Source organism: Alosa sapidissima, chromosome 21, assembly GCF_018492685.1.
Source record: "Alosa sapidissima isolate fAloSap1 chromosome 21, fAloSap1.pri, whole genome shotgun sequence".
Classification (NCBI taxonomy): Eukaryota; Metazoa; Chordata; class Actinopteri; order Clupeiformes; family Clupeidae; genus Alosa; species Alosa sapidissima.
This window is the reverse complement of record NC_055977.1, coordinates 7817632-7829455: the sequence shown is the minus strand read 5'-3', so window position 1 is coordinate 7829455 and position 11824 is coordinate 7817632. Positions and strand designations below refer to the sequence as shown.

The 11824-nt window shown below is 45.6% G+C and overlaps 1 protein-coding gene across 1 annotated transcript in view; it reads left to right on the top strand.

The window, feature by feature from the left end:
• The window catches only part of chrna11 (cholinergic receptor, nicotinic, alpha 11), a 50339-nt gene extending 39453 nt beyond the window's left edge, over nucleotides 1-10886 (top strand). The window contains exons 9-10 of the mRNA XM_042077417.1: nucleotides 4025-4134; nucleotides 8752-10886. Of these exons, the coding sequence (XP_041933351.1) occupies nucleotides 4025-4134; nucleotides 8752-9675 (1034 nt within the window). The 3' untranslated portion in view covers nucleotides 9676-10886. The remainder of the gene's footprint in view (nucleotides 1-4024; nucleotides 4135-8751) is intronic.
• Nucleotides 10887-11824: the final 938 nt, after the last annotated feature.

Genomic DNA, 11824 nt, shown 5'->3' with positions numbered 1-11824 from the left:
GATGGCCTGTCTATTTTAAGTCACAACACTTCCAATAGTGGTGGGGTTGCCATTCTGTTTTCTCGGACCTTTACTCCCATTTCCTACCAGACTGAGGAATTAGTCAAGGGTAGACTCCTAAAAGTCAGAGCCCAATTTGAAAACAATTTCTTTGTTTTTTTGTGTGTTTATGCACCCACTACACCAATTGATAGAATGCTTTTCTTGAATATGCTAAATGATGCTCTACGCAATTGTGAATCTGAGGATTTTTTACTCCTGGGAGGTGATTTTAATTGTACTGAAAATGCAATGGATAGGAATCATGTAGAGCCACACATGCCCTCACGCAGAAGACTCATAGAACTGATGAATGCAAATGAGCTTGTTGATGTCTGGAGGAACTTTCACAGTACTCAGAAGCAATACACATGGGTTCACTCCTACAATAACCTTTTGTCATTGGCTAGACTGGACAGGTTTTATGGTTTTAAGCATCAGCTGAGTTTGTTTAGGAAATGTGTGATCATCCCAGTTGGTTTTTCAGACCACAGTTTGGTTTTTTGTTCTCTTTCTTTGAGTTCTGTAAAGTCTAAAAGTGCTTATTGGCATTTTAATAATAACTTGTCATCGGATGGCCATTTTAGAGAGGTATTTAGACTGTTTTGGCAGGATTTTAAGAAAACAAAGCCATCTTTTAGCTCGTTGCAACAGTGGTGGGACTTTGGTAAATCACAAATAAGACAACTGTGTCAGGATTATACTTTCAGTGTCACAAGGGACATAACTCGTTCAATGATGAAACTTGAAAAGGAAATAATTGAACTCCAGCATTTAGCTGAACAAACTGGCAACCAGACTTACACAGCAAACGTTAAAGCGAAGCAGAAATCATTGGCTGACCTGCTAGGCATAAAGGCACAGGGAGCTCTGGTCAGGTCCCGCTTTCAGAGTGTGGAATTGATGGACGCTCCTTCTAAATTCTTTTTTAATTTGGAAAAAAAGAATGGACAGAGGAGGTTCATTCACTCACTGCTTTCTGAGGATGGAGTTCTGTTGTCCAATCTGGCTGAAATACGTCAGAGAGCAGTCAGTTTTTACGAAGACCTATATAAGAGTGAGAGCTCGGATATTCAGGTGGATGACCAGTCCTTCTTTGAGAACCTACCCCAGGTGGCCGAAGAGGCGAATGCAGTCCTTGGAAGGGTTTTGACCCTAGAGGAGCTGCAGAGAGCCCTCCAGAGTATGGAGTGTGGAAAGGCACCAGGGTTGGATGGTCTACCGGTGGACTTTTATAAGTCCTTTTGGTCAGAAGTGGGTGAGGATGTGCTGACTGTTCTCAGCGACAGTCTTGCCAGGAGGCGGTTGCCACTGAGCTGCCGGAGGGCAATACTCACTTTGCTCCCCAAAAAAGGGGATTTGAATGACATAAGATCATGGAGACCTGTGTCAATCCTCTGTACTGAATATAAATTGCTCTCTAAAGCGTTGGCTAATAGATTGAGTGAAGTTGTGGAGCAGGTTGTCCATCCTGACCAGACCTACTGTGTGCCAGGTAGGCTGATTCAAAATAACATTTCATTGATCAGGGATATATTTGATGTAGGTAAGCTGTTTAACCTGAAATTCGGCTTAGTATCCATTGACCAAGAAAAAGCTTTTGATCGTGTAGAGCACAATTATTTGTGGAGTGCTCTGGCAGCCTTTGGTTTTTGCCCAGAGTTTATTGATATGATTAGAGTTCTGTATTGTGACATTGAGAGTATTTTAAAGGTTAATGGTGACTTGTGTGCTCCTTTTAAAGTCCACAGGGGGGTCAGACAAGGTTGTGCCTTATCTGGTATGTTGTACACCCTGGCAATTGAACCCCTATTGGTGAAGTTGAGGAAAGAGCTGGTGGGGGTGAGAATTCCAGCGTGTGAAAGTGTTTTTAAACTGTCAGCTTATGCAGACGATGTTGCAGTACTTGTGAATGGTCAAAGGGACATAAACACTATGTTAGAGATTTTTGATGATTTTAATGTTGTTTCCTCAGCAAGAGTAAACTGGTCCAAAAGTTTAGCTATGCTGGTCGGGACATGGTTAAATGAGCCAAGTCTTCCAGCTGGCTTACATTGGGCCAGGAGTGGTTTTAAATATCTTGGTGTTTTTTTAGGGGATGAAATGTTTATTCAAAAGAACTTTGATGGGGCTGTTGAAAAGGTAAAGGGCCGCCTTGATAAATGGAAATTCCTTTTAAATAAGATATCCTACAAGGGGCGTGTCCTTATTATCAATAATTTGGTGGCATCCGCCCTTTGGCATCAGTTATCTTGTGTGGACCCTCCAGCACAGTTGCTGTCAAGAATCCAGTCAATCCTAGTGGATTTCTTCTGGGATAAACTTCACTGGGTTCCACAGAGCATCTTATACCTACCTAAAGAGGAAGGTGGACATGGACTTGTGCACCTACAAAGTAGGACAGCTGCCTTTCGGTTGCAGTTCGTCCAGCGTCTTCTCATGGGGCCTCTGGATTCCAGCTGGAAATATGTGGCGTGTGCCATTTTACAGACTTTTGATGGACTGGGGCTGGACAGAACTTTGTTTTGGATGGATCCAAAAAGATTGAATATCAACAAACTTCCTGTGTTTTATCGTAATTTGTTTAAAGTTTGGTCCCTTTTAACAGTGCAACGCACAGGAAGCACAGAGTCTTTGTATTGGCTTTTAAAGGAGCCCCTAATCTATGGTTCTGTTTTAGATATGTCTCTTGAAAAGTCTCTTCCCACAATCACACATAGCCTTCTTAGGTCTGGAGTCATTACTATGGAGGGTTTACTTAAGTTAGCAGGACCAGATCTTGTTAACGCTGAACAAGTTGCCAGTCAACTGGGGATGAGATCTATTCGAATAGTAGCTCAGCTACTTGAGAAATGGCGGGCCTCCCTAACAAGAGAACAATTGCAGTTGTTGGCAGACAACTTCAGAGGGCTGTGCAGTTCAGACTGTAATGATCCTTTTCCCAATATATCATTGTCGCCAAATTTGACAGGTTGTACTGGTTCTTACTTGAATTTTGATCAATTGTCTCTTTTGGGTCAGAAGCCAGCTACTGGCAAGTGTTTATATAAACTGTGTGTGAAGTCTTTTAACAAAAAGTCTTTGGACAAGAGGGTGGAAACACCTTGGTGTGCTGTTTTACAAATGGGGGATGATGTCCGACCCCAGTGGAGAGCACTATACAAGTCACCCTTAGCCAAAAAATGTGGAGATTTACAATGGAGGATTCTGCATGGAGCAATTGCAGTCAATGCCTTTGTTTCAGTGTTGAATCCTGTTGTGGGTCAAGAGTGCCCATTTTGTTTTGTGAGAGAGACTGTGTTTCATGCTTTCATGCAGTGTGTAAGGCTAACACCTTTATTCATGGTTCTACAGTCACTCTTTAATCATTTTAATGAAACATTTTCAATGGAGACTTTTATTTTGGGTTTTAAATATGTGCGGAAACATCGTTTCAAATGTCAGCTGATAAACTTTCTCTTAGGTCAAGCAAAAATGGCAATCTATGTTAGTCGTAGAAACAAAATTGAGCAAACATCTAGTGATGACCTAGTAATGGTCTTCTCAATACTTGTGAGGTCTCGCATGTTAATTGATTTTCATTTCTACAAAGCCATGATGAATCTTGAATCTTTTGAAGAAATTTGGTGTTATGATAGTGTGTTGTGTATGGTTGCTGATGGCGAATTGCAGTTTGCACATTTCTTGGAGAAAACTTGACTTGCTCCTTGATTTTATTTATTTATTTATTTTATCTTTAATGTGACTGTACATTGTGACAAAGTGATCATGTAAATACTTTGTGGCAAGAATGTAATAAAGGGTTTTTGAAATTCAAAATTCTCTCCCTCTCTCTCTCTTCCCCCCTCTCTCTCTTTCTCTCCCTCTCTCTTTCTCTCTCTCTGTTTTCCCCCCTCTCTCTCCCCCCCTCTTTTTTCTCTCTCTCTCCCTCTCTCTCTCTCTCTCTCTCTCTCTCTCTCTCTCTCTCTCTCTCTCTCTCCCTCAGGGCAGTACTTTGCCAGTATAATGATCATTGTGGGGATGTCAGTCATCGCTACCACGGTGGTTCTGCAGTATCACCATCATGACCCGACTGGAGGCACCATGCCCAAGTGGGTAAGGCACCTCTCTCCTTCCCTCCCTCCCCCCACGTGCACCATGCCCAAGTGGGTAAGGCCCCTCTCTCCTTCACTCGCTCCACGTCTCTCTATCACTCCCAGTTTGGTGACATTTCTCATTTGTGTTACAGTGAAATATGAGATTATTTAAGTTTTGATATACTATTGGTATTTGCTGCATCGCAGTCACTGCTGGTTTAGGACAACTGGTGAAAACAAGTGCAAGGACAACTGAAGCTAAGTAAAAAATGCCAGCGGATATTCGGCCATTTAGTTGGGTAATTTTTCTACGACCCAGCTGGTAGTTTCTAGGGGCTCTTGGGGCTGTCGCTTTTGCCATTCTATCCAGCTCATCAAAATAGTTCTGTGACATTTTCAGTGAGCAAATACAAACACTTGGTTTTGTTCTCACAGCACAGTGCAGCCCATAGTCTGCTCTTTATGTCACAAGGAAAGGACGAGGCCTTGATGTCGATACTTGAACAACTATGGCCTCTTTAGTATTGCAGTCATGTGAAGTCCCATTGTATCACCTATTTTCCTCTCAGACTGAGCACCTCTACCAGATGTCTCCCATCTTTTGAAGGTCAGGCCCTCAACTATCCCTCCCTTACAGGAAGGAATATCAAATCTGATTCTATCTTAGGTTGGTTAGAGACCTGGATTATTGTTTCTTCCTTACACCTTACTTAAACCTTACACCACACTTACACATTGGTGTTGCTTGCCTTACTCATTACACATTAACTGTGTCTCAGTCATAACTCCCACATGTTACTGCTTGGTCAGGACCACGTATTGTCATGTGTCAGTGTACTTTAGCATCAGTTTTCAATGGCACATGAACATTACAGCCTACACCGATAAATTCATTTTGGGAAAATAGCACACAGGCTGTTATAAGAAAAGCAAGAAAGCTGGGCTTTCTTGAAGGTGTCTTTACAACCTGTTCACAGATAGGCAATAAAACTGTGATTAATAATGAATATAAATTCTCTCCACCTCAGTGCCCTCTTAAGAGGTGTTTACTCACCTCTGCCTGGGGTTGAGTTGTGTGTACACTGGAGCTTGGGGGGATGTACATCGAATGCAATCTCAGCTGATTAGGCCAGCCAATTTGCTGTGTAATCAGCACTTACACTCTGAAAGTTTGAGGGCAGCGTGCCTTCCGGAGAGAGGACATGATTTACCAGCAGCCTAGTCACACGGGAAACGAAAAGGAGGGATATAAACACATGCATGAATTGCTTGCTAACTGTGCTAAGTGTGACGAGCGTTTGGGGAGAATTGAGGAGGCCCTGGAGCTTGTCTGGCTGAAAAAGCACTGATGATGTTCTGAACTTCTGCGGTCTTTCATATTTTTTAAAGGAACGTTTAAGCTTAGCACACACAGTGAGAGTAGTTGTCTCACATTTCAGCTCAAAGTTTCTTTTTTCCTCTATTTATCTATTTATTGTGAGCGCTCTCTCTCTCTCTCTCTCTCACAAACGCACACACACACACACACACACACACACACACACACACACACGCACACACACACAGAGGCATACCAGAGAAACACGGTTGTCACCCACCTGCTGTGTCCTAAAAGGTCTCATTTAATTGCAATGTTTCATCACCACAGCATGTCAGTATACCTATGAGGGCTTGTGTGAAGGATTAGACATAGGCTTTTACCTGAGTCAGGTCCATATTCCCAGCTGCTGAGCCGTTCCAGCGAGACCCAGCTCAGCCTCAGAACCCTTCCCCTGCTCACTTTAACAGACCAGCGAGACCCAGCTTAACCTCAGAACCCTTCCCCTGCTCACTTTAACAGACCAGCGAGACCCAGCTCAGAGGGTTAGGATGATTCTAAGGGCCCAGCACTGACAGGGGCCCCAGAAAGCCCCCTCAATAATACTATATATTATATATCAAATATACTATATTATCAGGGCCCCCAGAGAGCCCCCTCAATAATACTATATATTATATATCAAATATACTATATTATCAGGGCCCCCAGAGAGCCCCCTCAATAATACTATATATTATATATCAGGGCCCCCAGAGAGCCCCCTCAATAATACTATATATTATATATCAAATATACTATATTATCAGGGGGCCCAGAGTTATTGTCTGTCATAGGGCCCAAATGATCTAGCATTACCCCTGCTACCAACACTTGCTGTGTCGTATCATATTTGGAACAACTACTGTCTGTGTGCCAAATTAGATCATATGGTGAAAAAGTGCTTCGTCAGAGACACAGTAATGAGATGATGTAACATTTGTTTGGGAGAAAATGCACTCTTTCTGGTGATTTCTGGTTTCATTCATTATTTTATTGTGTTTAAGGATGTTGCAACAGGACATAATCCACCACCCATCCTCTGGCAAAAGTCCAATAAATCACTGTTACATATTTTCTTGAAGACTCAGAGAAGACTAAGTTTGTAAGGTTTTAGGTTTAAACTAGACTAAGGTTACTGTTGATCATAAAAGGCTGTTTTGGATGTTTCCAACAGACCACACATGACAGACATCATATTTAACCCTGGTGGTGTGGTCCTTTGATAGGCAACCCCGGCTGTGTCTTTCCAGCTGCCGCTGTCCATGGTGCTGAAGTGCCTGTAGAGTGGAGAGCCTGCACACTGGCTCATCTCATCATTACACTGGCCACTGACACTTGGCGAGCAGCAGGGAGAACTGTTATTCATTACTGCCCTGTTAAATAACCTTGAAATGAACCCTTTCCTCTCTGGGGTGGCATACAACTGTTAAGAACCAAATACAACAACCTACTATACATTATATTTATATATATATATATATATTTTATATTTATATATTTTTAATATTGTATAGCCTGCCCATAAACCTGTGCAATATACTGTACGTATATATTACATATATTTATCTCTGTAGACATGTCATTTGGAAAACCTGTATTTATCCAACTGTACACTGTACATTATTAATCTCTATTGTATACACAGCCATATTCTACCTGCAATGTCAACTGCATTTCATTGGCTATAACAGCTAGCCTGGTTAAAACCAAACTCATTCACTTTGTGAATAGAGTCTGGGAACTTACTATTTCCAACACTAGCATGGTGACAGGCGAAGATATAGCATTTACTTTGAAATCATTGGTTCAGCCTAACCAATCACATTGATCAGGGATTCGTAATGTTACTCCTACTTTGCCTTAACTTTACAAATGGACAATAAACAGCATCGGCAGTCAGGAAACAACGTATGTAGGCGTACCTTTGCTGTAAATACATTTACACATTGTTAATTCAGTTTATCACGGCCACTTTCAATTTCAAAACTAGCGTCATCCCCTCTCGTCGCTGAATGGCTTGACCTTTTTGGGGTCCAATGGAAACGTTAGTTAATTATGGCTAGTAGTATAATAAAGTATAACCAGTGATTTTACTAATTCGCTTGTGTACCTGGCTGAAGAGTTGTGCCAATTAGGAAAAGCTGGTTAAGTGAATGGAGGCAACAGACTTGATAGCAGACTTGATTACTATCTGAAGCCAGGTTTTCTCATCTCTGTCACCAAGAGAAGACTAGGTTTGCAAAAACTGATCTGAGCCCATCTTCCAAATTCCAAATCCTTAAGTAATGTTTCACACCATCATGTTGTTGTATTATTGGTTTATGGCACATCAAACTGTCATTACGCCACAAGGTGCAAACTAGGAAGCACATTTCCCATATCTCTCTCAGCAGACGTTATTACAGTACAACAACATTGTAACCAATTAGCTGCTAAGAGTGGTGTCTGACCTCAGAGCAGCAGGGGGTGTGATAACACAGTAGTTCAGTGATGACGCCTCCTCCCCCATGGTTGGGGGCTTAATTTCATAATGCCTTTCTGGCATGCCAGCCTAATCAGTGAAATAGTCTCAAACATATTAAACATGTGCTGGTGTGTGCCGTGTAAACTAAATAAACAGTAATGGATGATCAATGGCAGTGGCAGCCAAATGAGAATGTACGTAACTCACATTAGTCATGAGGTAAAATGAGCCAGTTAATTATGGGGAGGACAAAGTGCTGAAATGAAATGTGGCGTGTATGCTAATAATCTAACTACATTTACAATGGCTCACACCTTTCACATTAAACTTTATATAGCCGTCTGTCTCACCGTGTCTTGGTTTCTCTCTGTCTTTCATCCTGTCATCATTCTTTCATTTCTCTCTAATCGTCTCTATTGCTGTCTCTTGTTCAAGCTGGGCCTGTAAAGCGCCCTGAGACATATTCATGTTGTGGCGCTTAAGAAATAATATGTAATTGATGTCTTTCTTTCTTTCTTTCTTTCCTTTCTTTCTTTCTTTCTTTCTTTCTTTCTTTTTTCCTTTCTTCTTTCTTTCCTTTCTTTCTTTCTTTCTTTTTCCTTTCTTTCTTTTTTCCTTTCTTCTTTCTTTCTTTTTTTCCTTTCTTTCTTCCTTTCTTTTTTATTTCCTTTCTTCTTTCTTTCTTTCTTTCTTTCTTTCTTTCTTTCTTTCTTTCTTCTTTCTTTCTTTCTTTTTTCCTTTCTTTCTTTCTTTCTTTCTTTCTTCCTTTCTTTTTTATTTCCTCTCTCTCCCCCTCTCCCTCTCTCTCTCAGGTGCAGCTGGTGCTGCTGCAGTGGGTGGCGTGGTTCCTGCGTATGAAGCGTCCGGGCGAGGGCGACGACATCGAGCGCCCGCCGTGTGCCCCCCACCTCCGCCGCTGCTCCTCGGGCTCCCAGAGCGGCAGCCTGCCCAACGCGGCGGCGCCCAGCCTCTCGGCCACCGCCGCTGACCTACACCACCACCAGCACAACCACAACCACACGCTCCACCACCACCACCACCACTCCCCGCACCCGCTCCTGCCGCTGCACCCCCAGAACCTCCTGGTGGGGGCGCCGTCGCACATGCACGCCCAGAACAGCACCAACAACAACGCCGGCCTGCTCTACATCGGCTTCCCCAGCCTGGACGACCCAGCCTCCTCGCCCCCGCTCACTGAGCCCCTCGCCAGGGGCGGGGTCCCCACCGGGCCGCGGGTCGGAGGTGGTGGGGGGAGCGCTGGGACCACCGTGGGTGGCGGCGGCGGTGGCGGAGGAGGGGGGGTCCCCCAGAGCGCCGCCCCGGGGGGCAACAACAACAACACGGCGGCCAGCCCGCCTCCGCATCTCCCCTCGCAGTTCTGCGGCCCCCCGGCGGCCGCGCCGAGCCTGGAGACCCCCGGCTGCGCTAGCAGCGCGTCCAGCAGCGGGGTGGGCGGAGGCGGGGGGGCAGGGGGAGGGGGCTGCTCGTGCTCGGGGGCCAGCGGCGCCGGCGGCGACCCCCAGCTGCAGGCCATCCTGGACGAGGTGCGCTACATGGCCGACCACTTCCGCACGCAGGACGAGAACGAGAGCGTGGCAGACCAGTGGAAGTTCGCCGGCGCGGTCATCGACCGCCTCTGCCTGGTGGCCTTCAGCGTTTTCAACATCATCTGCACCATCTCCATCCTCATGTCCGCGCCCAACTTCGTGGAGGCCGTTTCCAAGGACTTCATCTGAAGACAGACGACGGACAAACAGGAAGAGGCAAGTGGGGAACGAGACGCAGGGGGAGGGGGAGGAAGAGGAGGAAGAGGAGGAGTAGAACAAGAGGAAGGACAAAAGGGGCAAATACAAAGGAGTACGGGGGCTACAGGCTGTAATGGTACACGACAGACACGGAGGCTAGCATAGTGCAAAAGCCATCTTCTGAAACCACAGGAGGAGAGGGCTTGAGGAGGTCCTGCTGTAGGTCAGTCCATGCGGAGCTCTGCTATGATGAACTCTAACGCTCTGATGTCCGCCAACAGACGAGGAGAGAGGAGCAGAGCAGAGCGTGGAGCACTTGTGAGTGGTTCTCACTGTCCGTGCTCTCTGACATTAGCCATTCGGTTTTTACAGTAACACAACACACACACACACACACACACGCACACACGCACACACACACACACACACACCACACACACACACACATATAATGACTACAGACACTCTTCTACTGACCAGCCTTTGTTTGCACTCAGACGGATGGATGTGTTCAATGACTCAAGAATTATCATTCTATTAAGCCTTGCGAAATGGAGTGGGAAACCCCAGGGCCATTATTACCATCATCATCATCATCATCATCATCATCATCATCATCATCATCATCACCATCATCATCATAAGATCATTATCATCATCATCATCTTCATTGTCATCATCATTAACCACAAATCATGCGGCTGCTTTTGCTAAAGCAGAGAGGGAGCAGTGTTTAGCTTGGGCTGAAGAAAGCAGAAGTCAGAGAGAGACGCACAAACAAGAGTAGGACAGAGAGAGAGAGAAAGATAGAGGGAAGAAAGAGAGGAATAGAAAAACAGAGAGAGAGAGAGAGAGCAGAACAGAAAGACAGACAGAGAGACAGAGAGAGAAAGAGAGAGGGTACAATGGCTGGATGAATGGGAGCATTGGGGCTAACAGAGATGTCCATACGACATATACGACAGTGGGTGGTATCGATTGGACACACACACACACACACACACACACACACACACACACACACACACACACACACACACACACACACACAGATGGAGGAAAGAGGGCAAATGAGGCTGAGCATGTCTCCCACCTGGACAACGATAAGGATGGATGGAGAGATAACAGAAGAAAAAGAGGGGAGAGATGAATGAGAACGGAGAGATGAATGAGATGGGAACAGAGATGGAGAAGAGAGATAGAGGGAGGCCAGGGGCGCGGTGGGGGGGGGGGGGGGGGGCACGGAGAGAGGCTTTTGGAGGAGCAGGGGCTGGACAGAGACAGATAAATACGTGAAAGCAGGAGGCAAAAGTCAGCAACATTTACTGGCGTGGGGAGATTGGGCCACGCCGGGAGATGGATAAGAAAGCAGGACCCATCCAAATACAGAGTGATGGTGGCATCCATCACAGAACATCAGAGAGAGGGAGAGAGAGAGAGGGAGAGAGAGGGCAGAGAGAGAGAGAGGGAGAGAGAGAGAGAGAGGGAGTGAGAGAGAAAGAGAGAGGGCAGAGAGAGAGAGAGAGGGCAGAGAGAGAGAGAGAGAGGGAGCGGGGGGGGGGGCCTAGAGGAACAGCAGACATGGCGCACCAAAACATCCTTTTGATGATGTCACACATTCTCCCCCCATCCGTAGCACAGAATGGCTGAAGGAGGCCAGCTCATGTCCATTATGATGTCACTTCCCTTTCCCTAGACATGCTCAAAGCTGTGTGAACACAATTACAATGAGTTCTGGAGCCATTTGGTAATTGCCTGTGATGGCTTTAAAATCCGTGGTGGTCTCAGTGTTGGACAACACCCCACTCTCCCCTCCCTCGCTCCCTCACTCTCTCCCTCCCTCTCTGGCTCTCTCTATCCTGTCTTTCCTGTCTCCTGTCTCTCTCTGTGCGGTGAAAGCAGGACAAGTATGGGACTCCCGTCCATGACTAATTAGAGAAGGAAGGGGCCGAATCCAGAAACACTGACTGACCACTGCCTCTTCTCCACCCCCACCCCACCCCAGACGCTGCACAGAAGAGTGGGCCAATTAGTTCATCTTACAACCAAACTACGAAAAGCGGATCTCAGTAAATCGATCTCCTTGATTCCTGTCGCCTGTCATCCGCCCCTACCCTCCCCCCTCCCCGGCCTTCGACCG